Raw genomic sequence first — 25,857 nt, forward strand, 5'->3', positions numbered from 1 at the left:
AGGCTCCTCCCACTGCGCGGGGTAACTGTCAAAACAAATCATTATTTCTTCATCCGATGGATCGTTAAGACCACGGTAACGTTTCTTGATCCACTTTTTGTTCATCGCCATGTTGTATTATTATTCCGCATGTACGTTTCTCTCATGATAATAATGCTCAGCTGACGCATGGTATGGTATGCTCATTGTTAGCACTAGCAACACACGATCGGTGTTAGACTGAAATGGGTGGCCTGCACTGGCCTATCGAATTCTGTTACTCCGGTTTTACATAATGACTGCAGAGTGCTGACAGTTATTGTACTTACAACCTCAAAACACCAAATACATGTTTTTAGGTGAATGAATGAATAGTTTAGTTCGATACTCTTTTTTTTTTCCAGTGACACATTTTATTTATTTTTATTTTTTTAATTTAGCCTGATCGAAAAGGCTTATTAATGCCTATCCTTATTTTGTTACATTTTAACAAGAAAGAAGGATGTGAAGAACTTAACAAACATAAAAAATCCATAATGTACATAAGTAGATCCCTAGTCTATCAATCCTACATTTGATCACATTAACAACTTTGGTCAATAAATGCATCAATCATTTCATTCGGTCTTTGTCCAGTATAAACTATTTGAACCTTTAAAAAGAAAATTGCATTAAATGTATACTTTGCTTAATAGTCTCACAGCTTCACACCACGAACAGAAATACATGTACTTTTCAAAGTAGTACTATACTAACACTTGGTTGTTTTAAGTTTAGTTCCCCCCTGTCCCCTCTCAACTCATACCTACCATTCCTATCCTTAAACTATATATGTTGCCACTTTCCAGGAAACAGCTTATGTCTTGCTTTATAAATGATGTGTCACTTAATTGCAATGTGCAACCATTAGCGCCAATCTGACCAGCTGTTGTGCGTTTATAGTTACTGGCGTGCGGCCGCACTGGATCAAACCCAACAGTCTGTCATCGCATGTTACAGCGATACCCTCCCCCTTGAAGTAACAGTATTCTATAGGTCAACGCCTTTCGGTGTAACCGTAGTATTACAGCACGCTTTTATCTGATCCGGTGCAGGGCGGTTTTGAAGCGAGCGTCAAACCTACAGCAACTGGCCAACAAAAACCAGCCATCACATCGTTCCAGATCGTCGTAGCTACTCTGTCGGGATCCCCTGAAAACGGGGAGATCATTAGATCATCGGGCTTAAAACGCTAATGTTAAAACGTGACGTTATGATCGATTCGTGACAAGTTTAAACAATTGAAATGACTCTTTAAAACCGCAGGACAACAATGGCTGGTGGTGTCGGAGCGACTAGTGAGCGTTGTCGTTGTGTGCACTCGGACTGTTGCCTGTCAGCAGGATCATCATAAAGCCAAGCCAGGCTTCACAGAGCCAAGCAGATCAGAGGAGCCACATCATCATCACCACCGAGGGATACACAGAGGTAAATAAATGTTCATCTCAACTCAACTCGAGTATAAATGTATAAATCCATGAATGTAATCTAAACGTGATTATAAATAAGTGCAAAAAAAAAGGGTCCCCATAAAGTGATGATCCGCCAAAAACGCATTGCTTCGGCCCTAGTCCAGCTTTTAAATGTAGGCCTAAAAAGGATATTAGACATACCAAACATTATTATTATTATTATTATTATTATTTTAAATTGGGGGGTGCTTTATTTTATTTTATTGTATTTTGTATTTGTCTTTGCTTCGTGTTGTCTTTTTCTTTTTTATGCTTTGAACTTGTGACCTTTGCCTTTGTCTTTTTTTCATTGCTTCATTTTGAAAAAATCAATGCAAACGACATACCAAACATATTGACGAATACTATAGCAGTGAATGCAATATATACTAAACTAGGCACTACATTCTGACCTGTAACACTGTTCTTGTCAGTTGTAGTTTTAACTGTAAATTCCTTGAATGTGCATTTGCTAAGATTTGTCAAAGAAAATAACATGTTCATTGTTCACAGACAAAGAAGTTAAGAACTTTGAGTATTATTTCCTACAATCAAGTAAATGTCATGCCTGGTTATTCTGTAAACGGCAACACTTCAACCAAGTGTTGTTGCAAAACTTCAACCACAATTGTGTGTGTAGCCTGCAGTGGTGCAATTTTCAATACTTTCACTTCTACCCCACTACATCTCAGAGGAAAATATTGTACTTTTACTCCACTACAATTATATGAAAACTTTAGTTACTTTGTAGATTTTGATTATTATTACAAAACACACTAACCACTTCAGCCCTATATATATATATATATATATATATATATATATATATATATATATATATATATATATATATATATATATATATATATATATATTTATTTATTTATTTCGGCCATTTGAAAATAGCAGATCTACAAGCTCACAATGTGTCGCATCAAGCTTGGGACATTCTGCACAATGAGTACTTTTACTTTTGGTACTTTATGTATGTTTTTATGCCGATACTTTTGCACTTTTACCCAAGTACATTTTGAATACGGGACTTCTACTGGTAACAGAGTATATCTACATTGCAGTATTGATACTTTTACTTAAGTAAAACATGTGAGTACTTCTTCCATCACTGGTAGCTTTGCTACTGTATTACCACAGACAGATATAAAGTTAGGTGTTTTTGCACATCATGACCGTTTGACCCAAGTAAAAGCAGCTCTTCCAGACATAAATGAACATATAAAAACAAGACCAGGAGACCTGGTTCTGCCAGACCCAGAATGAAGCTGATGAGCTTTACTTAATTACATACTTGTGACATAATAATGATGTCATGAATAGTTCATGACGAAAGGGGGACAGACTTTTTTTTGGCTGGGGCCGGAGGACAAAGTGACCATGCCCATGTATGGACGAAACAGGTACAAAGCCTCATGTAAGCCCGACCCCTTGGGTCTGGCAAAAAAGGTTTTGTCGGACAATAACTGTTACGAAAGGCTTTCACTCACCCTCACAACATATGGATATTTGATAGGTTGCCATAGTTACCCACTGAATATTGGCACTCCATATATGGAGCTATCCGACATATCTAACTAACCTATCTAAGTCTGACATCACAAACTCCATATTTGGGCGTGATTGATCTCCATATACGGATATGGCTGCCTCATCGTGACATCAGTGAAATGTCACGAGCCTCCAGCCAAGCACTATATAAAGGGTGACCGTCACCCTTGAAGGCAGACGCAAGCAGTATTTCCTCCACGCCTCGATTATCTCCGAGACACGACTTCTCAAGACTATATTCGCAGTCAACCTTCAAGTCCCTTGACCAGCTCTCACCCGAGAGACTCCAGCACCTTTTAGGATCAGGATATTTGGCCTTACAACCCAGATATCTCCATTATACAGGGATCATCCGATCCAATCTTCTCAATCAGCAGGGTTCAACATCTCGGTTAAGTTCTTACCCGGACTCCACTGCGGTGGGTCCTAGACTCGGAGAACCAGTCCCTTTGAGTATTATTTTATAATAATCTTTTGGCACACACCACCACACAGCCGCTGACAGTTGATGCAGAAAGATTGCAGGTCATTATTGCTTAGGGAATTGAGTTGACATTGGAATGCTTTCTTTTCTCTCCCCCAGCTTGTTTGAACCATAAATCGACCTGAAAACATCCTGTGGCCATCATGGAAACCTGTCAAGTCACTCTAGTTGTGAGAGGAGACACAATACCAGGTATGACAAGTTTGAACAAAAGTACTTAGCCGCGAGCAACTTGGATGCAAATGGCATCCAAGTTGCTTGCAGCTACTTTATTTTAGATTTGTGTTTTAAATTAGATTTTTAGATAGTCAATTGCATTTTTTAGATTTGAAGTTTTATATTGTAATCAGCACAATAATTCAGTGTTTTTAACCTGTCTTTTAACATCTGTGATCATGCTGAAAGATGAGAAAACTAACAATTTAAGACTCATCTTTGCAATTCAGACTGAACTTGTACTTGCCAACCAAATGAAGTAATCTTGGGACATGCAAGTTTATGTGCCTAAGGGACATTTTCAAGCTGTTTTTTGAAATTGCACTGGCCAGTAATATGATTAACCCTTTGTCCAGTTTTTTGTGCAGTGTAACAAGTAGAATGATGTGGACCTTTTGTAGGTGAGGTGATTGCTGTGGTGGGTAGCTGTGGAGCCCTTGGCAGCTGGTGCCATGCGAGAGCTGTGCCTTTGCAGCCTGTTGGTGATACAGGGTAGGTGAAACATTACGATGAATTAATGTGAGCTCCTCGGGTATAATTTGCTCTTTGAGATATTACCCTGTTTATACTTTTTTTCTTGAAAAAGAAAGAAGCAAGCACTCATCAGACGCGTCGTTCAAAGTACAAAAAGTAACGGGTGCACGGTTCAGGCAGAAACAGTTTCTTTGAAAAGACTACCAGCACTCACTTTCAGTTTAAACTTTTTATTTTGGTTCCTTCACACCCTTGGACGTGAAGTTTCGAGCCTATCGGCTCTTCAGACACTGAAGTACACACACAGGTTTCTGTGTTGTGCTTGTAGGTGCTTGTGTGTTTACTCCAGTGTCCGATGAAGAGCCGATGGGCTCGAAACGTCACGTCCAATGGCGTAAAGGTCAAGGAACCAAAATAAAACTTTTAAGCTTTAGAGCATGATCTAGTGTGCGGGCGTCGTCAACATTGGCCACGTTGTCAACATTGGCCACATAGTTTCCATAACCCTTGACCATTTACGTCCCCATTGCTTCATTTTTGAGATATTGTGTTTACATTTTGGGCTTAATCAATTAACACTACAGAATATACCTGAACAATTTTGTTACCTTAAACTCACTGTATTGATACAATTCCTCGTTGTACTAAAGGTTCCAGTTCAAAATGCAGTACTTGTAAATAACTATCTTTCCAGGGTTATTGATTCACAGATTTAGGAATTTGAATAGCTTGTTATTAGAGTAATGCAGTAATGTTTGCTCAAATAAACAGCATGGTGTCTTTCAAAAGGGGGATTTACTTATACCTAGCAACTTTAAAGTCTCATAGAATGTTTTTCCACTGAATCAACATGAATGGCACTTAAAACGTAGGCTAAATATAACTGAAATAATTAGGCTGGTAACAAAAGGCGCTGCACGCAACCTACCGGTACTTTTTCTGTTTATTGTGACCCTGACTGATACTTTATTTGGCCAAATGTGTCGGCCAATATAGGACTTTTAAACAATATTAAGTGTTTGTCAGAGAAAAAAAATTGTTACTTGTAACGGACAAAAAAGTTATCTTGAATGTAAATGTCTTGCCTCAAATATATTTGAGTTTTAAATTCTTAGCCCAAACGAAAGATATTTTGAGTATCCTGCGTGTGTTCTGTACTGTTGGTGTTTGTTCTAAATGAAATCCATACAGGACAAGATCAGTGACTCATTCTGGCTCTCATTTACAAAATGTTGGTTGTTTCCTCCAACAGTGCCACGTGGAGTAAAACTATCACTGTTCCCAGGGGAGCCGTGTCAAATTACCGTTATTTCAAGGGTTTCTTCCTGGCATCAAAGGTGAGTAGTTTTTGTTCTTTCCCCAAGCTAAAATCTAATGGTATTTTAATGGTGATGTTGAAGTCACTCCGTCATTTGTACAATTGATGTGTGTTGTTTGTAATTATTTCTTTTAAGGTCATTAGCAAGAAGGGGATGAGCAGGTTTTACTCGACTGTTTGTTTTGTACACTGTTGTTATGGTTGTTTTCTTGCCAATTGGAAGATTTGCATATACTGTATCAGAAGGCAATTCTACTTGGCCGCTCCTATTAGGGCTGGGCTATATGGGAAAATCAAATATCACAATATTTTGACCAAATATCTGCTATTGATATTGTTGGAATGACTAATGTTGCTTTCACAAAATACTTACACAATGAGCTTTTTGATAAATAATCATCAGTAATGCAAATTTAATAACTAAGTGAGTAAAGGCAAATGATTGAACAGCTAGAACGTAAGTTGAGAAAATTGCATTACTAATGTCTTTAAAACCAGGAAAATACAACACTTTTGCCATATGATATTACCATAATATTACAATATCCAAAATCTCAGACGATATCTAGTCTCATATATCATATATATATATATCATATATATATATCATATATTATATCATATATCGATATAATATTGATAAGCTGCCCAGCCCTAGTTCACATGGTCTTTGCATCGCATTCCCTACATTTGTGTGTATCCTTCTTGGAAATGAACCCATGTCACTCTATGCAATCCTGGGCTGGCTGCCAGCTGGCCTGCTCTAATCTTAGCACGTGAGCTTCTCCCATGTGTACCAGGGAGAAAGCTACAGCAAGAATACACACTCGCATAACCAACACATACCAGGGATAGAATATCTCTTCTAGAGCAAGGGATAGAAGAGATACAGTCTATCAGAGTGAGAGAGCGTGATAAGAGAGGAAACTTGGCAGGCAGACTGGTAACGGCTAGCGTTTTCCTCGAGTGTTGTTGTTGTTGCCTTGAGGACATGCTGACTTTGCTTAAGTCTGGTTCTGGGTTTGTTTTCCTTCTCATTCATGGGTGGAGTTGACACCATGATGGATAAAGAAACTGTACTCTCTCCATGTACATGTTTGAACTGGTTGCTATTTTTCTTTTTTTCTCCTCACTACTTTAGGGCTCCTAAAGCCTGTACTGGTCTCATTTCATTTTACTGGCCTACTTTTTAAAAGCTCTGTCGATGGTGTCACGTGCCGAACATAGCGGATCTACAAGATGTGATACATGAGGTTGTAGATTGGCTATTTTCATCACGCGACACATCATTTAGTGAAATATAAATCAGGTGTGCTCTTGGGAATTTTCTTTTCTTTTTCTTTTTTTTGCCCTCATGGAGTAAAGGCTTAGTAGCAATCATTCACTACTTTATAAAGGCAAGTTCCAAACCAATTGTAATTCATTCACTCAAAAAATACTCAGTGGTTCACAATCCTAGTCCAGGCCCTGAGGATTGTACAACCTACAGTATATGCTGGAAGAAAATAAAGTTTGATAATCAATGTGTTCACACATAAAGGGCAACATATAATGTAATTGAAGCCATGATTCCAACTTTATCCTTGATTGTAACTAACAAATTCGCTTTCCAGGTTTCAACCTGCATTTCAACCTGGTGATGGCTCGTATCGCAATACAGTAAATCTATTGCCAATGAATATGATGATATGTACAGTCTATCAACAATGTATAATGGTGGATATTTTCACAGTCTATTAACAGTCTATGAACCCTGAGTATATGAATGAATATACTGTATAGTCTATCAACAATGAATACAGATGGGTGACAAATTAAAGGAAAAACCAACAGAGTTTCTTTGTAAGGTGTTGGACCACCACAAGCCGCCAGAATAGCTTCATTGCACCGTGGCACAGATTCTTCAAGTCTGTGGAACTTAACTGGAAGGATAGGTACCAGTCAGTCATATTCCCTAATTTGGTGTTTTGATGATGGTGTCTAACACCTCGGTCCAAAATCTCCCATAGGTGTTCAATTGGGTTGAGATCTGGTGACTGCGAAGGCCATAGCATAATGATTCAGATCATTTCCATACTCATCAAAGCCATTCAGTCACTCCTCATGCCCTGTAGTGTTTATGTAAATGTTTAATCATATGATAAAGGTGATCACTCAGAATTACTTTGTCATTCCCCGCATATTGCCCCCCCGTCCCCAGCCTATTAGAGCCACATAATAGAGCCCTCACCGTTGGGGTCAAGCATTCATGCCTTACACAACACAGGCACTCGCCCACCTGTGGAGATTGCAGAATAAGGTGACGGATGTCTCATCTGATCATATGACTTTTCTTTCCACATCTCTGTAGACCAGCTTCCAGTACCTTTTCCAGTTTTTGCACTGGGCTTTGTGTACTGACAACCCTACTTATAACATCCCTCTCTGTCGACAGGCTTTTCTTGCTGACACAGTCTGACCCTGATCACATCCTGCATTGACTGATGTCTTTCTCCCATAGATCGAAATGCAGATGTCACAGTAGTCACAGTTCCTATAGAAATACTAGCCAGTTGAGCAGTCTTTGTCACTGAAGCTCTTGCCATCTGTGCACCAATAATCAACCATCTTTCTTTCAGTCACTTAGATCCTTTCCTCTTAACATCTTGATATGTGTATGCATACCACAGATAGGCTGTGCATCATGCAGTAGTACAAGCATCTGCCTTTGTTATGTTTCTCCACTCATTTTATTCAATTTTTTCCTTTAATTTGTCACGTGTCTATATGAATGAATACATGTATAATGCATATATATGAATTTATAAATATTGGAATTGCAGAGTTCTGGTGGTCCCTGTCAAGTGATAGTCAATAAGTGGGAGACCCATCAGCAACCGCGCACTCTGCGCCCCACAGGTACCCACACAAGAAAGACAATCATATTGTTGGGTTTGATAACGTTGCTCCATACAGATACAACCTCCCCTTTTTGGGCACTCATTCTCAAAGTTTATTTGGGGAATAGGTACATCTGAGCTTCAGCTTCAGTTCTTTAAAGGGCCTGATATATACTTTGTCGAGCATGGTGTCACATACCGAAAATAGCTGATCTACAAGCTCTCAACACGTTGTGCGTGTTGAGCTTGTAGATCGGCTATGCAACTCAGTGTAAATCCGGCTTAAGGGCAACTTCTATGTTTAGGGCGCACTCTCTACTGTGGGAGCTTTGGCGAGGTGTGGTTTTGCTGGGGGGGGGTGGGCTTTGTTGTTAAAGCTGGAACAATCTAGAGTCATACAGGAAACACTATTGTAAATACAGGCGGATCCCTCTGGTGAACACTATTGTGTTTAGGACTCCCACTGACAAAGGTTCTTTAGAAACACAGCTTGATAGGAACAAAATAACATGCAGTGCGTAGACATGTCCCCTACCCTGCGTGTTGTCCCCTCACCCTGGACCCTGTCACCCCATCCCCCCTTTTTTTTACCCCCTTCTAACAAGTCCCTCAGAGGACCTTGTGTCTTACGACTTGTATTTTAGTTGTTTCTGCAAGTTAGCCAGCAGATGCTTTTCTTTTCTTTTAGAATTCAAACCTGTTGCAATTAGTAGACTCTTTAATGTGCTCTATGGAGAAGAGCTTGCTTTTGAATTGAATCTGAATAGTGTATATCAGAATTCAATGGGTGACGCTTAAAGAAATGCCATCAACCACTAAAACAAATATGGCAAATAAATTCAAATTCAGATCCACAAGTTTTAGTGGTTGTTTAAATGTCTATTTAAAAGTCTTCTAATATATTGTTTCCTCCTTGCAGAGGCACTCTTGGATGTTGATGATGGCCAGTTTGGAGTTCACAGTAAGTTGAAGAATACACCGTTAAATCTACCACTGTCATTTACAGTATGAGTCATGGATGCCCGTTAGAATCACTGTCTTGATTAATGCCCCATAAGTTATCAATACTATAAGCAGCACATTACGTGTCTTCAAAATGACTCTGTCTTGCTCTGAGAGATTGAAATCCATACCAATGACCTCTTAGAGACTTACCGGTAAGCATTTAGGATTCGTGAGGTTTCAAGGTCACTGTTCTAGCCTGTCCTTTTCTTATTGTCGTCAGTGTGGCCAGATGCATGGGTAGAGCTCAAGGGAGCTATTGGGTGTCTTAGTTCTCACCATGCCTTTTCTCCCTGTACTCCGCCCTCCCTGCAGATGGTGTAGATTGTATAGACGCTGGGTGGCTGACATGCCAGACAGAGATTCGTCTACGTCTGCACCATTCCAAAAAGTCTCCAGTATCCATCACCAAGAAGAAATACAAGAAGTCTCGCTTCAGGTAAGCAGGGATGGAATTCAACACCACCACTCTCTGAAGGTCCCGGCTGAAAGGGACATGAGACAGTTGTAATCGAGCAGAACTGCAGTTCCTTTTGACGTAAATGCTCCCTGACAACTTGGGTAATTCATGAACAGCCTAAATGGTGTCGCACTCCATGAGCAGTGACTGAAAGGTGCCAATTTGACTGTTAGATATTCACAAGAACTAGGCAATGTAGAAATAACTATTTGAGAAACGGGTGTACAACAGAACAGATACATGATGCCCCACAGGACACAGTAATTAATTCTCCCATTCCCTATTCCCTCCCTCCACCCCTGGCCCACTGACAAACAAATAGCTAATACAAATAAATGATCACAAAACGGCGACAATCAAACAATACATACTATAGGCAGTGACCGTATTCTGAAAATGGTAAACCAATTGCAGGCAATGACTGAATTTGTCCACACTCCATCACTAACCATATCAGTTAGTAGGTCCATTGTCTAATTGAGAAAACGGTGGAAACCAAAGGTCGTGGAATATCTGTCCACGGTTATGCTTTTCAAAGGTCAATTTCTCTAGTGGAAGAAGTCTATGAACTTAAGTCAAGATGATCTTGAAACATCTTAAAAGTGGGAGTAATTTTTCCAAAACCGTAGAATACATTTCTGGGCAAGTATGTTATAATAATTAACAGTCTATATTTTTTGGACCAACACTGATTTTGTAAATAAGTTAATTGAATTTCAGAAACATTTTAGCTTTTCACAGTACCAAAACATGGGTAAAAATGTCTTCTTAGAATGTCAATCTTTAGAAATGTTATGCATTTTTATTGGAGTTGGATAATATTTATCCCTTTTGAGATTTCAGAGGACATTGTTTGGTGTTACATACTTCAGACCTCACCATAGCTAAATAAAAAATAGAGGAAAAATGTTTATGATCTTAAATCCTACTTTAGTGAAATTACAATTTTTACACCAAGTCCCCTAATCACCCCACACTTATTTATTTGGCTTACTGTTTATTGGATAACATTAATTTATTGGGAAAAGTCTACATGATGTTATAATCCTGGTATTTCAGATTTGATTTGCTTTTCCTTCCCAGGATTAGGCTGCAGTGGGAGGGCTTCGAGGAGGAGGGGGAAGATGAGGAAGAGGAGCTGCCCCACCCTCCCTCCTGGCACAAGATTTCCACCACTCTACAGACCAGCATGATCAGTAAGGACGGCTACAAGTCACGGCACTTCCAGCCTGAGGACGGATACGCCCTGGAGGCTTCCCAGTGGATGGAGTACAGCATCCACACCATGAACCCAGACAACCTGGAGCTCACTTTCGAGTTCTTTGAGGTAACTTCATCTGATTCACAAGTGTCCGTAAATAACCTACAACCTGAATCGAGAGACTTGGGTTGAAGCCAGGAATCATTAAAATGGTTAAAAGTGGTCAAGCTGGTAGCTGAACACATGACAATGCCCAAGACAAAATATGAGACTTCACCTAGTTTACACCTGTTCAACATTGCGCTAATCTCATGTCTTCAACATTGCGCTAATCTCATGTCTATGTCTCCAGGAGGACATGGGTCAACATGTGGTCCTGGGGGACACCCACCCAGGGCATGTGGGTACTGCCATTCTCCTCTCCTCCACCTTCCTAGAGAGTGGCAAGGACATTGGAGTAGCCACGCTTCCCATCATGGGCCGGAATTCCAGACAGACCATCGGGAAAGTCAGAGGTAAAGTTTTGTAGGAACGTTCATTTGCATTGATCACCAACGATCAATATACTGTAGGACAGTTAGGATACATTGACCACTAACTATCATTGTTAGACAGTTCAGACACATGGTTCACTAATGACCACTAACAATCGGTGTAGTACAGTTCAGACACGTATTACTGGTCTTATCCGGCTGCAGGTGAAATAAAAGTGACCCACCCAGCCTGTATTCAAAGGATGCCTTTTGTATGAAGATATCAACCGAATAACGTGTTCACTTGTGTTTTCCTTCCAGTGGACTATCTGGTGATAAGGCCCATCCAGCGCCTTCAGTGTGACATGAGCACCTCCTTCACTAAATACTGGAAGAAGAGGAAAGCCCTGGATGTTGGCCACAGAGGAGCTGGCAGCACACACGCAGCCAAGTAAAGCATGAACACACACACACACACGCAGTGTTAAGCCTCATTTAAACTCTTATCACACTCAATTTAAAGCTAATTACCCTCAATTTGACCACTTTAATCCTGGCGTCCCTATTTTGGGCATGTCATTATAGGTGTCTTTTCTTTTTTTATACAGCAGATCTACGAGCTCACAAGTTTGAGCTTGTGGATCTGCTATTGATACGACAAAGTATAAAACAGGTCTTAAGTGGTTAAATGATGCTTTATGCCTTGATATCTCATACTGCAGTACTAATGTTATGAGAGATGTTCATCATTGACAAAAAGATATATTGTCAGATAGACTGTACACCAAAGAATCAACTTTTATCATCACATCACAGTGGTTTTACAGGTGTAAAGAAGAGGGTGAAATTATTTTGTTCATTTGTAGTTTTCAGGAAAGTGAAGAAGAGTAGAGCAAGGAAAGCAAGCATAGAAGCAGGTCAAATAATCAAGTGTTCCTATGAATAGAGTGGGGAAAAATACATAAAGATTTGACATGTGTAGTAAAACGTATGTATATGTAATGTATGCACATGAGGTTAAAAATAGCAGCAGATGTGTACACGAGGGGCAAAGAACAGTAACAGATATAGAACATTGGCCTTTGTGCAAGTGGTCTCACGTGCAGGTAAGACATGCAGTAAAGGAAAGTAGTCCACGTGAAGGAAGGTCTGTGTGTTCTGTACAGACACAAATGCATGCCTAGACTTTGCAACCAAATCCCACCATAAAGTAAACTCACACAGTGTGAATCTGATAGTTAATTTGTCCTGTGCTTATTACCTGATATATGTTGTTATATTCATGTACGTGTATTGTTCAATTTCTGTTTTTTACAGGCACCACAAAGTCAGGGAGAACACCATAGCCTCATTCACAAGCGCTGCCAAACATGTAAGTTAGCCACTTAAGGCGGCTTTCCATATACATGGACTTACCTAGCCCCACCCCACACCGCCCACCACAGCGACGGTTTCCACTACAATGAAGTGGGTAGAGTGGTGTGTAAGTGGTACTAAACTGGTGCCTAAAAAGTACCCAGTCTTGGGTAGGTCTGAGCTGGGCTAAGCGGGGCTAAAGCTGTGCTGCTACTGATTGGTCGGCTCACAGCTGTGTCTGTCCACTCAGGTCTCTGTAAAATGTAAACACTACGGTAGCAGTGTTGCCATGTCCACTTATTATAAGCGACATTGGGCTTATTTTTCTGTAAAGTTGCTTGTAAATATTGGTAGTACTTTTACTCCACTACAATTATCTGAAAACGTATTAGTTACTAGTTACTAGTTACTTTTCAGATATAAATGATTACATTATAAAACATACATTAACCACTTAAGCCCTATTTTATACCTAGGCTATTTGAAAATAGCCGATCTACAAGCTCACAACGCATCGCATCATTGTAGATCTGCTATTTTCAAACATTTTAGTACTTACTTTTGGTACCTTAAGTACATTTTGATACCAATAGTTTTTGTACTTTTACTCAAGTAATTCCAGACTTTCACTTGTAGAGTGCTTCTACATTGCAGTATTGATACTTTTATTTAAGTAAAACATTTGAGTACTTTTTCCACCACTGCTTGTTTCTAAAATGTAGTTGATTATTTGGGGCTTGTTTCCATATGTTGTTGAAACCAGTGGTTCTTAAACATTTTCATGTCAAGGACCCCCAAATTAATATGTATTTGTCAACATTATATATGTATATATTTTTTTTAAATAGCAGATGCACACACTCACAATGCGTCGCATCGCTACGCGTTGTGAGTTTGTAGATCTGCTATTTTCAAATAGCCGTAGATAGTCGCTTCTTTTGGGATTGTTTTCATAGACCTGATTGCTTATTTTTTTCTGCTAAACCTGGCAACAATGAATGTGCGACGATACACGCTAATAATGTTTTTTATATAAGTGATGGCAACGTGTTTAGACACCACACAGGTCTTCCCAACAATAGCGAAGATTAAAGTCAGGCTGAACATGGCCAAATAATAACTTAAGAGCCAAACTAGCTCTGAGGAAGCACGCTAGCATTTAGGCTAACCCTGTAGCCTGAGGCTAAGTTGGTGTGTTAAAGAAAGGGGCGTTGATTTCCTTCGGGAGGGGAGGGGAGGGTGGGGATTTTGCAAGTGGGGACTTTTGTGCAATGGAAACGCAAGACATTTTGAAGCGGTGCGGTGCGGTTCTGGACTGTACTGGACAGTGTCGTGCTTAAGCTGTGATGGAAAAGCGGCTTTAGAGGCCTATTTCATACTTTGTTGACGATTTTGTCACACAGAGAAAATAGCCCATCTATGCACATTGCGAGCTTGTAGATACGCTATTTTTGAAAGAAAAAAATAAGTTATTTAAATTTATTTTTGTCTAAATTAGGGACACCAGGTTGAATGTAGTCATAGATCCTTCATAATGATGGCCCATTCCACGCTTTGTCAATCGTACAAAATGGTCCAAACTTCCGGTCTCCCAAGTGGGCACGGTCACAGCCTAGAAGTCTAGAACAAAGATAATTTGTCTGTCTGACCCATGTGACAACACATCGCAAATCAATCGAAGCTGGGTAGTCTTGGTTTCATCCTATCGTCTTTGATCGGGTTAACCTACGTGACACCACCTCCCCCTATGCCATTCCTTTGTTTCTGTGGTTGTGATGTTGTATTTGTGTTCCTGCAGGGTGCTGCCTATGTGGAGTTTGATGTTCACCTCTCCAAGGATTTCGTCCCCATCGTTTACCATGATCTGACCTGCTGTATCTCCACCAGGAAGGTAATAATTCATGGCTTTGTTCAGACTGCACACAAATCTGAAATCTTACCTTTTGTACGTGCCGACTGTCCACAATGTTATTTGCGAGTGATCAGATCAGATTTGTGTATTCAGACATCGTCGACCTATCTGCATTGGTTGCCGTATTGATTATTGTTAATGTTACAATGTTGCAACAATTGAATCTCCCCAGTCAAATCTGGATAGGCCAAAACTCTTATTTGGCATTAAGAGGTTTATCGGTGACACCGCCCTCGTCTCTGCATCAGTACACACAATCTAATATAACCAGAACATTGTACATCTCATCTCCCTGTCTGCCATTAATGGGCAAAAAAAAAGACATTGTTATAAAAACAGCTGAGTCATGAAGTCGCATAAAACGATCGCAATGAGGCTGTAGGTCTGTCTGTCTGTCAGCTGCTCAACTATGCAAACCTCTAGGTTGCCTCGTCCAGAAAAGCAACCACCATGCAAAACAAACCTTTTAGAACACATGTAGAAATATTTCAAATGAAACCACAAGACAGTATGACGATGTGTGGTTTCTGTTGCAAACCCCAGCATAAATTGTTTCCTCTTATACTCTGTGACAGAAAAACGACAAGACTTCTCTGGAGCTGATTGAGGTGCCAGTGAAAGACCTGACCTTTGACCAGCTGCAACTTTTGAAGGTAATGTGAAGGCACTGTTCATGCATAGATATGTAGCTCAAAGTGGTAGTAAGAGACCTGACATTAAGACCAGCTACAGCTTTTGAAGGTGATTGAATGAATACTTTTTATTGTGATGGCACCTTTTCTACTTAACCATACGTATGTAAGTAGAAATATATCTGTCTTAGTTAACTGGTAGAAATGTTGTCTTATGCATTGGAGACCTGGGTTTGAATCCCAAGCCGGACATACCTTTCGTCTTAAAAAAGAAATGTGTACAAAACATTAACAATATAATAAACGCCAAGGTATTGAGTATCATTTGTTGATTTGTTTTCCAGCTGGTCCATGCCAGAGCCATCAAAGTGAACGATCCCAAAGGTATGCAACTGTTCTTCCCGTCTCTCTGCCACAGAAGTTAATAAGATTAGATTCTCATTTCTGAGATTTATACCTAATTGCATGACGGCACTTTGCTGATCGCCACCGTCGTGCAACGGAGTATAAATGAAGCATTATGATAAGCCATTGCACCGCTGTTGCAGCAGGGGCTTTGATTTACCTCTATGCTTGTTGCATATGCTTTCGAGCTGTGGGCTTGTAGGATCAAAAGAATGGCTTGAATCCAGGCCTTTTGTTCTGATGAAAGATGGCAATCCTCAGCCATTGCTTTCATCACTATAAAGCTCATGTGTGTGTGTTGACTTAAAGTCTCTGGGAATCAACTGTTTGTCCTTTAGATCTGATGGATGACGAAGATGAAGTTGATGAACATCAGCCCTTCCCCTCACTCTCACAGGTAAATAACTGCTTCATGACGTGCTACTTAAGTACATTATTTGATTGTTATGCATCAAGCTTTGCTTTTGCTCTCACAACGACCATTAAATAATCTAAGAGACGTGTACATTCATAGCGTAATAATTCCTCAGCTGGTAGACTATTGGTTCTATTCCCGGTTCCTACAACACTGTATTATTATTATTACATTTCTGTTTTCTAGATCTTCGAAGCTGTTCCTGAGCATGTTGGCTTCAACATCGAACTCAAGTGGATTTGCCAATTGAAGGTCGGTTCTGCCTGTCCGGATTAGTGTGTTTTTACTACTATTTTACTCAGAGAATGGATATAAATGTGTTGTGATCAATACTGAGGATTTGATGGTGCCTGTACTGCATTATCTAGAAAAGAAATAAACTGATACTTCATGTGTTAATTGTGAATTTATTTTTGTTTCAAAATGTAATTGGAGGATGAACCCCTTGAGATGCATCGTCTCGTTTTCAAGGGGGTCCTCACATTTAAGCTATGGTTACTCTGCTTTGTCCTTAATAGAGATGACCTTTTTTGTATTGACAGGATGAGACGTGGGACGGCAATCTGCCATCCTACTTCAACATGAACACTTACCTGGACGTCATCTTGTCATGTGTTCTGCAGAAAGCGGGCAAGAGACGCATTGTTTTCTCTTGCTTCGACCCGGATATCTGCACCATGTAAGCGCTTTGGGCTACCTGTCATGTGCCTCCACAATTAGATTATGTTGTGTGGGAACAGAGCATAGCATGTTTATGCCCTGGTCAGTTTGCACAAATGTTCTTTTTCACGGTGCTGCTGCTGCTCGTGGTGTTTATCACTCCCCAGTAGGAAGGTTTTGCTGATACTGCAGAGCCTTTGGCTTAATTCTTCCATTGCGTCAATGTTAACCAGACGCAATCATTTTTTTCTGATAAAGCCAGCCTGCCTTAGAGGATGTATTTCCATGTCACTCCCTAGTCCCTACAACCTTTAGATTGTGACGTTTAAGTTAAGTGACTCCTGTTACACTAAGTTAACTAAGTTTGCTATTGTTCATATATCCCAACATGCATTTATTCAGTTCAGTGCACAGGGTTACCTCAAGTACGGTGTGCCGTCACCGGTTTAGGGTTTTCGTGACATATTTTGGGGTTCAATGGCAATTTGGTAGAATTGGTGACCACCTTAGGTGTTAACAACCAATCACACAGCTGAAATACACCCTCCTGTTAGTTACTGATTGACATGGCATCTCCAAATCTAAAGACTAATGAAGATTTGTATTGTCCTTTTGTACGTTCATTTAGTCATTTGACTGTGTGCCCACCCAGCCTTGGGTCACACAAAACAAACTCTGTAATGGTCATTGAGGTCCTGTCCTCTTCCTCCCTTAGGGTGCGTCAGAAGCAGAACAAATACCCCATCCTCTTCCTGACCCAGGGTATCACAGACCTCTATCCCGAGATGATGGACATCCGCTGCCAAACTACCCAGATCGCCATGAGCTTTGCACAGAGCGAGAACATCTTGGTAAGCGGTGCTGGCACTAGCCGAGCAATTTATCTCTCTTTTTGACATTTTACACCTGTTGGCAACATACTGAAGTCTTCTGCCTGGCAAGCAAATACCACCAGTTTACAGCTTGTGTTCACATTTTCAACCCATGTTCGTATTGATTTTTTGGGGGTGGCAGAGAGCTCACAGACAAAGCAAACAGACTCCTGACCCACAGTTTATCCATGACGTATCAAAGCACAATCGATAAGGATTTCGATTGGATGGGTGCCGCTCATCTGTCCTTTATTGATCATTCCTCTGCTCTGCTCTTCTCTTCTCCCATCCACTCAAATCACTGCTACTCATCCCATCGTGCTGTATTATGATTCATTCTTCTTTTTCCTGTCCCTCCAGGGTATCAGTGCACACAGCGACGAGCTTCTGCAGAACCTGAGCTACATCCGCGAGGCCCAGTCCAAAGGCCTGGTGGTGTTCAGCTGGGGAGAGCACAACAACGACCACGAGACCAGGATGATGCTGAGAGAGCAGGGGATTGACGGGCTGATCTATGACACGTAGGTCAAAGCAGGTCGAGCGGAAACGAGTACAAGGCCTTTAAGACTTTAAGTCGTTAGTTAACCCATTAAGACCACCGAGTGCCGACAACCGAGTGTTGCGCTATGAGCTTGTAGATCTGCTTTTTTTTATTTTTTATTTTTTTTGTGCAAATCTTTGAATAAATATTTTTTAAAAACATTTTAACTCTAATCTTTGCTTCTGGGGGATTCTACAAATTCTACTAAATCCTAACAGTTTTCTGATAAACTTACTGTATGTTGCTCTATCAGTGGTGCTCAAACTTTTTCATGTTAACCCCCAAAATGATATGTATTTGGCCACAGACCCCCATCTCAAAATATTTTGTTCCAGGGACCCCCAGAAGCAAAGATTTGAGTTTAAAATGTTTGCTTTAAAAATATGTATATTCAAAGATTTGCACAAATTTCCAAAGATTTTTCAAAAATCTGATCTACAAGCTCATAGCGTATGTATGAGCTTTTAGATCTGCTATTTTTGAATAGCCAAAGTATAAAATAATAGTTGAAGTGGTTACACAGATGCGTTCCCGGTTTTAATGGGTCAAGTGTGGATTCCTAACGGAAACACACCTTATATTATTAGGTGCCTATTATACAGCTTTGTATTATTAGGTTCCTTATTATCAGTGCTGTAGTCTAGGTTTATTCAGACGGTATGCCATAATTATTCCCTCGCGCACGGCACGTGCACATATTCGTGCACGGTCACAGAATGAATTATTGTGGTTACACTATTTTTTTCAAAATTTCTGTTTGAGTAGAACACACCACTGCTTATTATGTAACCTTACATTATCAGGTGCCCTTTACAGCTGAGGTTTGAAGGTCAGATCAATGCCATTTGTTAGATTAGGATAGATTTATGGACAGTCAAAGGTGAAGCATTACAGTATGTTTGACGTACTGTAAAGGAATATCGTTTGTTGGAACAAAGCCATTGGTGCGTTCTCCTCCCTTTTTGGTTGTATGTAAAGGCGCACCTGTTTGAACAACAAAAAAAGCAGTAACCCAAGTAATCCAATCGTAACCTGTTAGACCTAGCGTGTTGCTAGGACTGCCTGTCTGCCAAAAAACACATTCCATATCTTGCCATGCTTTTCAGCACCATTGCCAGTGTGTCAGGTCAGTTAGATTTATAAGATGATAGCAGGGTGTGTTGTACCAAACAAGCTACAAATTGAATTTGAGTTCACACAGATCAGTGGCATACAGAAATGTTTGTTCCAATGTTCAATGCCAAAAACAACTACATTGTTAATCTTAGTTATTCAAACGACAATTAATCATCAAGTACAATGATCGTGGCAGCGCTAGCAGTATGTTCATGTTTATTGGCAGCACACAATATGTGTTCAGGTGTTTGACACAGAGCAGTGGTATGGGTACAGCTGGTGCAGAACTCATGTGAAGCTCAGCACAACACCACATCTGGCTCCCTGTAGTTGAACTTTTGCATGGCACGCTCTATGATGAAATTCCCTGGTACAACAAAAGTAAGAGTAAGAAACCAGTTCTATTGTTTGCAGTAGAGATTGTTTGCAGTAGAGATTAGTGATAGTGAAATCGCATTGGACTTTATTTCTCCAATAAATATGACGGAAACTTACAAATAAATCATACAACCTCTAGAAGTAGGTGTTGCCCCCACCACCACCATTTTGCAGCAAACTAAAATGGCTATCTACTTACAATTTAAGCATTTTGTCTCTGTTGGAAACCTATCCAGTCCTTACTCATCCCATTATTAATAATTAACTCTTTTAAAATGTAAAGGCCTATATTTATGTCGGCCATTGTTTGTTTGTATGTATGTGCCACTTCGGTTGTTAGAAGAACCTGTTTATTTTGGTTGCCTAGCAGCATACCCAGAATCTCCTCGACCTACCGCTGTGCCAAGCAGGAAGCAATGCACACATCGTGTCCAATCTGTAGAGGTGTTTCACAAAACATAGGAATCTCAGCCCTGACTGAATGTTTTGCCTGGGTGCCAACTCGAAGTAGTTATTGATTTAGTGCACCAGTTTACCACCCTCAAACTAGAGCCCTTGTAGTCTTAATAATGATGTGGCCTCCCTGTCCAATGGTGTGGCCTCCCTATCCAACCGTGAACTAACAATAGTCAGTTACTGTGTGTGCAGTTTGGGAATGAAGCCACACAATCAGTCGTGAAGCCGCACTGCACAGGCTGACTGTTTGTTGGCATGTTCCACGTTGACTGGTGTTGAGACAGTTTGCGCCTCATTTGGCTAAATAGAAATGTAGATCTTTATAAATACTTTTCACAGCAACAACACTTTGTCAGGGTATGTAATGAAAATGTAATATTACAGAACTCTGAACTGACAGGCGTTTGGCATGGGCCACAGCAGTTGTTCAAGAACTAGGTTATTCATTACCTAATATTGGAACATGTCACTGGACGATGGGTAAAGTTATATAGCTGGCTCAGCCAAAACGGATGCTTCCTCAAAGGAGCACTTTGTCTGCTCTGACCGTGTGACCGGAGCTGTTCATTCAGCCACCTCAGTGCTCTCTCTTCCCCATACCGTGAAACTGTGTTTGTGTGTGAGCTGCGACCTACATTTTTCGATCCCTTTCTCAGAAAATTGGCCATAGGGATTAGGGAGTTATGCCACTGGTTCTCCGGTTCACCTACATTCTACGTCTAAGACGAGGCGGTAGCACCATCCTCACGTTGTTGTCATAACTGTGCCTCTTTCTTTCAGAATTTGTGAATGCTTGGATCCATATTTTGACTCAAGTTCTTCAGATGCCCGTAATGTCTCTCTGGTTCCTGGTTGTGTCTTTATTGATTTGCTCACTCACCACCCGCCTTATGGTTGCTGTTGTTTTTCTGTGTTTTGCTTGGTTGTTTGTTTTTGCTTTGATGCCCTCTGCAAAACTACTGCCTGAAAGCACCACAGCTCACCGCTTAACACTCAGCTGGAACAGAGAAGTGTTCCTTGACAATGATGCACAACGGTTGACTTCTCGCTGGTCTCAAACTTTGACTCCGCTGTCAAAGACAGCTTGCTTCCCTGTTGGTTCTTTGATGAGATTCTCACAGTATAGTTGGATGTCAAACAGCGATTAGATTGGTCAACTGCCCTGTCTATCATTTTGGACTCTAGACGATACATGTCCCCTCCCCTCCTGCTGGTTGATGCCTGTATGACTATGTGTTAAGCTCTTTATCCCTGCTTGTTATGCATGTGATAACTGCTTGCAGAAGTACAGAGTGAATGGCTTGACTAGCACACAAAACGGGTCAGACTAGACCTGCTTCCTTTAAAAAGGTCACCTTTTGACCTCAGGGTTGAAGCACTTTCCCTGAAGGCTAGCACCTCTGTGTTTTAGCGATGAAACTGGATAGTGTGACACCGTGGTTTGGCCAAAGAGGTGACACTTAACCACGTGTAATCTTTTAACTGCTTAATTTAAGAGGGTGGATGGTCTCGAATAACCAGTATCTTCTAGAAAGCTGCATTTTGGCCTAATATTTCTAGCTATTTGTCTGCATCTTGGAACAGGACGCCAACATTCCACATACCTGTTCTACTTTTTTTCTCTTTTTTTTTGGTTTGGGGAGGATCTGAATCGGTCTCATTCCCCATTTGGATTTAATTTATGCAGTGACTGAAAGCTAGCTGCTGCTATTGGACATACTGCAGTTGTCATTAAAGGGACACTATCATGATTTTCTGCATTGTCTCTATTTGTTTTAGTGCTAATGTGCCATTAGCAACCATAACACGGAGCAGTCTTCTGTGTGTTTCTGAAATGCCATTGACGTTGAGCTGAAAAGTTAACTCCAGTAATGTTGCAGGAGTAAAATCTGTGAATGTGAAAACTGCAACCCCTAATTACTGGCTTTTAGCTGATGTCCTGGGTGGCTGACCTGTGACATTGGCTTTGTTCATTGTAATTATGATAAAATGTCGATTTTCAACCACTTTAGTGTAATGCGGTCAATAGACTGTAGTGTATGGGCGTGTCAGGCCAGTGGTTGCCCGTGAAATGCATCATGGGAATTGTAGGAAGACCAAGAACTGCCGAAATAGATAGACAAGGGAAATTTCAGAATGAGTTGCCTCATAAATACTGTATATAAGCTTCAACAATTACTTGAAATGCACATCAGAAGTGTGATGGTGTCTCTTTAATAAACCTTGGATGCATGAAGTAATGTGGTTTGTGCCTCTGTGATAGTTTGGAGTAGTGTTCATGTTTGAACAGCCTAATGATAATGTAGAATATCCATTTTTATTGGGGATCTTATCCGAGTGATAAGATTCCTTATTGAGTCGGAGCAAAAACCAGTTTAACCAGTTGGATGAAATAACATTTTTCCGCCTACTCATTCATTATCGGATGTTGTTCTGCTGCATCTTGCATCGATACTGAATCATGGTTATTGTCATTTTTCTAGCCTAAACTTCATTTTGTCAGCTTAGTTGTGTTTGCTTCTTTTTGTACTGTACCAAAGGCAATATCCCTGCAACAGGAGGGATCAGTTAACGTTTTAAAGCTTTGACACAGTCGGAAAGAGAGAATGATTGAATCAAAGCCATGACAAAAGTTTTACTTTGACACCTCCGTGTACTCTGTGACCACTGTGACTGATTTACCCCCCTCTGTCTCTCCTGTTATTCAAGGATTTGTGAAGACCTGGGAGAGCAGCCCAACATCTTCAAAGTAGAGGAGCAGCACTCCCTACGGGAGGTGATCACACAGGAGACCATGGAGACCTGCTCCTGCTACACCATCCCGTGCTCCTCCACCCCATGCCCTACCTCCAAGGCTCGCGCGGGCAGCGGCAGCGCCGAGTCCGATTCCGGCCTCAGCTCCTCTTAAATCTTCTGCTCACTGCCATGACCTCATACTTTGCTCACTTTTTTTTCTCCAGTCGAAAATGCATCATTTTATGTATTTTATGCGCATAGCAGTAGATGACCGGATAGTGCGTCGACTAGAGTTGTTCCGATACTGATGCCAGAAATGCCTTCCGATACGGCATAAAATGCTGGATCAGGTATTTGCGAGTACGCAAGTCTTATGAACCGATCAGATGTCACGTAATTTAACCAGATAATAGCTCATTGTGCTACCCAGGCAAACAACACATGTGGTGCTAGCAGAGAGTGTATTGTCACTCTCAGAATGGCATTCATTCTCTGTATGTATATTTTCCATGTTGTACAAAGGGTTCATGTTGTACAAATGTACCTGAGCCAGGCCATACATACAACCATGATTTGTAATCAAATCACAACCATGGTTACACACACTTGACATCGGATCGGTTGGCAAGTTAGAAGCGGTATCGGAACATCTCTAGCAACGGCCACATAGTAATTGCAGGGTCCCTGGGATTCGATTCCAGCAGGATATCTGTGTTGCATGTCGTTCGTTCCCCGTTTCTCTGCAGTCTAAACACGGGCAACCTACTAGTTGTGCATAGTTCAATTCAACCATGAAATGCCAAACTTCTGATGATGTACATTTACATCGTTTTCTTATAGCATCTATGAAATGTAATGCAGGGAAGTGAAATTGCTTGAGACAAGCTTTCAAATGCAATCAGTCTCATCCTCATCCATCCGATGAATAGTTTAGTTCAGAGGTTATGTACGACGATGTGTTATTCACCACCAAATTGCAACATATGGCCGATATTGAGTAGTAAGAGATCTAATGTCGTAGGAAACTTCATGGCCTCCTGTTGTGGTTTGATGATCCGAGTAGTGTAGTGACATACGCATGTACATCCTGTACTGTACACACACACACACACACAGTGTCGTTACAATGTTTCGCAATCACTGCACAGCTCTAACTAACAAAGCGAAAAAACTGCCTGGAAAAATAATCTGTAGAGCAAGACTTTTTTTTTTTAATACTTAACTACTGCCTCACGTCCATGCTGGAGGGCACCGAGGTTTTTGGTGGAAGAATAACCGATTGAGGACGAATGTCTTTTCTGAGTTAATGTGTGTGTACAGTACATGGGTTGAGGCTGGAGCTAGTAATTCTTTTTTACTTTTTTCCTATCCTACCGTGCATGGCCAAAAAGCAATGACTATAACTTGAACCGGCGTTCACTCCACTCCCCCATACTGGGAAAGTTTGTAATTTTTATAGATGTATTTTGACCATTCATAATGTATCGTCTCTCAAATATCAACTTTATTTTTGTATATTTTGAAACGTGACGTACTTGTGTTATGTCTACTGCAGCAAAACGTGTCTACAGCTTCAGTTCTCACAAGTAGTCTGTAGTATTATTTTTTTTCTCCAGAAAATGGTGGAGTGATCGCCAAGTTGACATCCATGTGAATGTTTATACCATTTGTTTTATTTATTTTCATGTATTATGAAACGGGGCCTGTTTCAGGATCACATCATCTACTCAACATAATTGAAAAATGTCTACTCAAGGAATTCATAATCAAGGATAATTATTTTGCCATTTTATTTTATCTGTTAAAGTGCTAAAATTGTATATTAATAGATTCTACAGTAGCACTTGATGTCATAACGTCTAATGCTGCAAGATTATTTTTCTCTGTTCCGTTTCCATCAGGATGTCATTTCTTTCCTGTATATAACCAATACTTTTAAGAGCAATATTTATTGTACTCAAATAGCAACGGCTAATGGGTGCTGTATTAAGAATTCGACTAAACCGGTCAGGACAATATCCAGCTTAATACCAGGGTTTTTTCATATGACTCCCTAAGGGACTAGATCACATGACTCCCAGTACAATGACACATCGCATGTTGCCATTAATGAAAGCTCACCTCTCAGTGGCTTGATGAACAGCATCTTAAAGTCACCTACAATCTGAGCAGTGATTCTGTCTCACTTTTTGACTTGACTCAAAATGGACTGTTCAAAACAGTCCGCCTGTTTTCTAGGCACCTATAAATTCATACTCATGCACCACACTGGGATTTTTAAAGGTCATTCAGACGATTGAATGTGTCCTAGATTTAGGAGCACGGTCAATCCTTTTAATAATTGCGTTATCCTGTACATTTATCTGATGGGTGGGTGCGAGTGGGTAAAGAATGTTTTCTCTGCGACAGAGTTGGTAAATGGTACCTCACAGCCTTAATGAGGAAAGACTATGTAATACGTTTCCATTTATTTCTCTCGCTGCTGCTGCTTTATTCTTCGACAATACCTCGATCAATTTATTTCACCAGACCAAAAGTTTTTCTTTTCTCTTCTGTTGAAGAACAAACACTTTGCTCGCTTTGCACTTTCAGAAATCACAACACCCATCATTTGACTTCCATTTGCTGTACGTTAAAATCATATTTTGGTCAAATATACATCTGGGAATATGCACATATACGTGATATATATTACAATGGTTCATCTGTAGATCATGCAAAGACGTCTGTAGATGTATGTATACTGCCTGTGTCTCCATCTGAGAGCTGTAAAAAACATTTGAGGTATGCATGCTTCTCAGAGTTGGATGTATAAAACCAGTGTATCGGTAATATTACT

General features: G+C 40.4%; 1 protein-coding gene across 2 annotated transcripts; it reads left to right on the forward strand.

Moving 5' to 3' along the window:
- gpcpd1 (glycerophosphocholine phosphodiesterase 1) lies at positions 1-25,575 on the forward strand. 2 transcript variants are annotated; one of them, XM_080452986.1, is made up of 21 exons: positions 1-75; positions 1,285-1,446; positions 3,616-3,708; positions 4,134-4,224; positions 5,459-5,543; positions 8,347-8,422; positions 9,323-9,364; positions 9,721-9,844; positions 10,949-11,192; positions 11,419-11,581; positions 11,861-11,990; positions 12,857-12,911; positions 14,694-14,786; positions 15,383-15,460; positions 15,784-15,823; positions 16,183-16,241; positions 16,446-16,511; positions 16,802-16,938; positions 17,635-17,770; positions 18,152-18,312; positions 22,992-25,575. In XM_080452986.1, exons 3-21 carry the CDS (start codon positions 3,660-3,662, stop codon positions 23,188-23,190), a joined length of 2,028 nt encoding a protein of 675 aa, XP_080309112.1. In that variant the 5' UTR covers positions 1-75; positions 1,285-1,446; positions 3,616-3,659; the 3' UTR covers positions 23,191-25,575. The 2 variants fall into 2 exon arrangements, with proteins under 2 accessions (XP_080309112.1, XP_080309113.1); XM_080452987.1 differs by lacking the exon at positions 1-75 and adding an exon at positions 21,063-21,112 and having other exon boundaries at positions 1,083-1,446; positions 22,992-23,187.
- The last annotated feature ends 282 nt before the right edge of the window (positions 25,576-25,857 follow it).

The sequence above is a fragment of the Gymnoscopelus braueri genome, assembly GCF_963280865.1.
Source record: "Gymnoscopelus braueri genome assembly, chromosome: 16".
Lineage (NCBI taxonomy): Eukaryota > Metazoa > Chordata > Actinopteri > Myctophiformes > Myctophidae > Gymnoscopelus > Gymnoscopelus braueri.

Coding starts and splice junctions, on each gene's coding strand:
- gpcpd1 (XM_080452986.1), top strand. CDS start 3,660: ATGGAAACCTGTCAAGTCACTCTAGTTGTGAGAGGAGACACAATACCA. Junction 9,365..9,720: donor TGGCCAGTTTGGAGTTCACA/GTAAGTTGAAGA, acceptor CCCTCCCTGCAG/ATGGTGTAGATTGTATAGAC. Junction 17,771..18,151: donor CACAGAGCGAGAACATCTTG/GTAAGCGGTGCT, acceptor CTGTCCCTCCAG/GGTATCAGTGCACACAGCGA.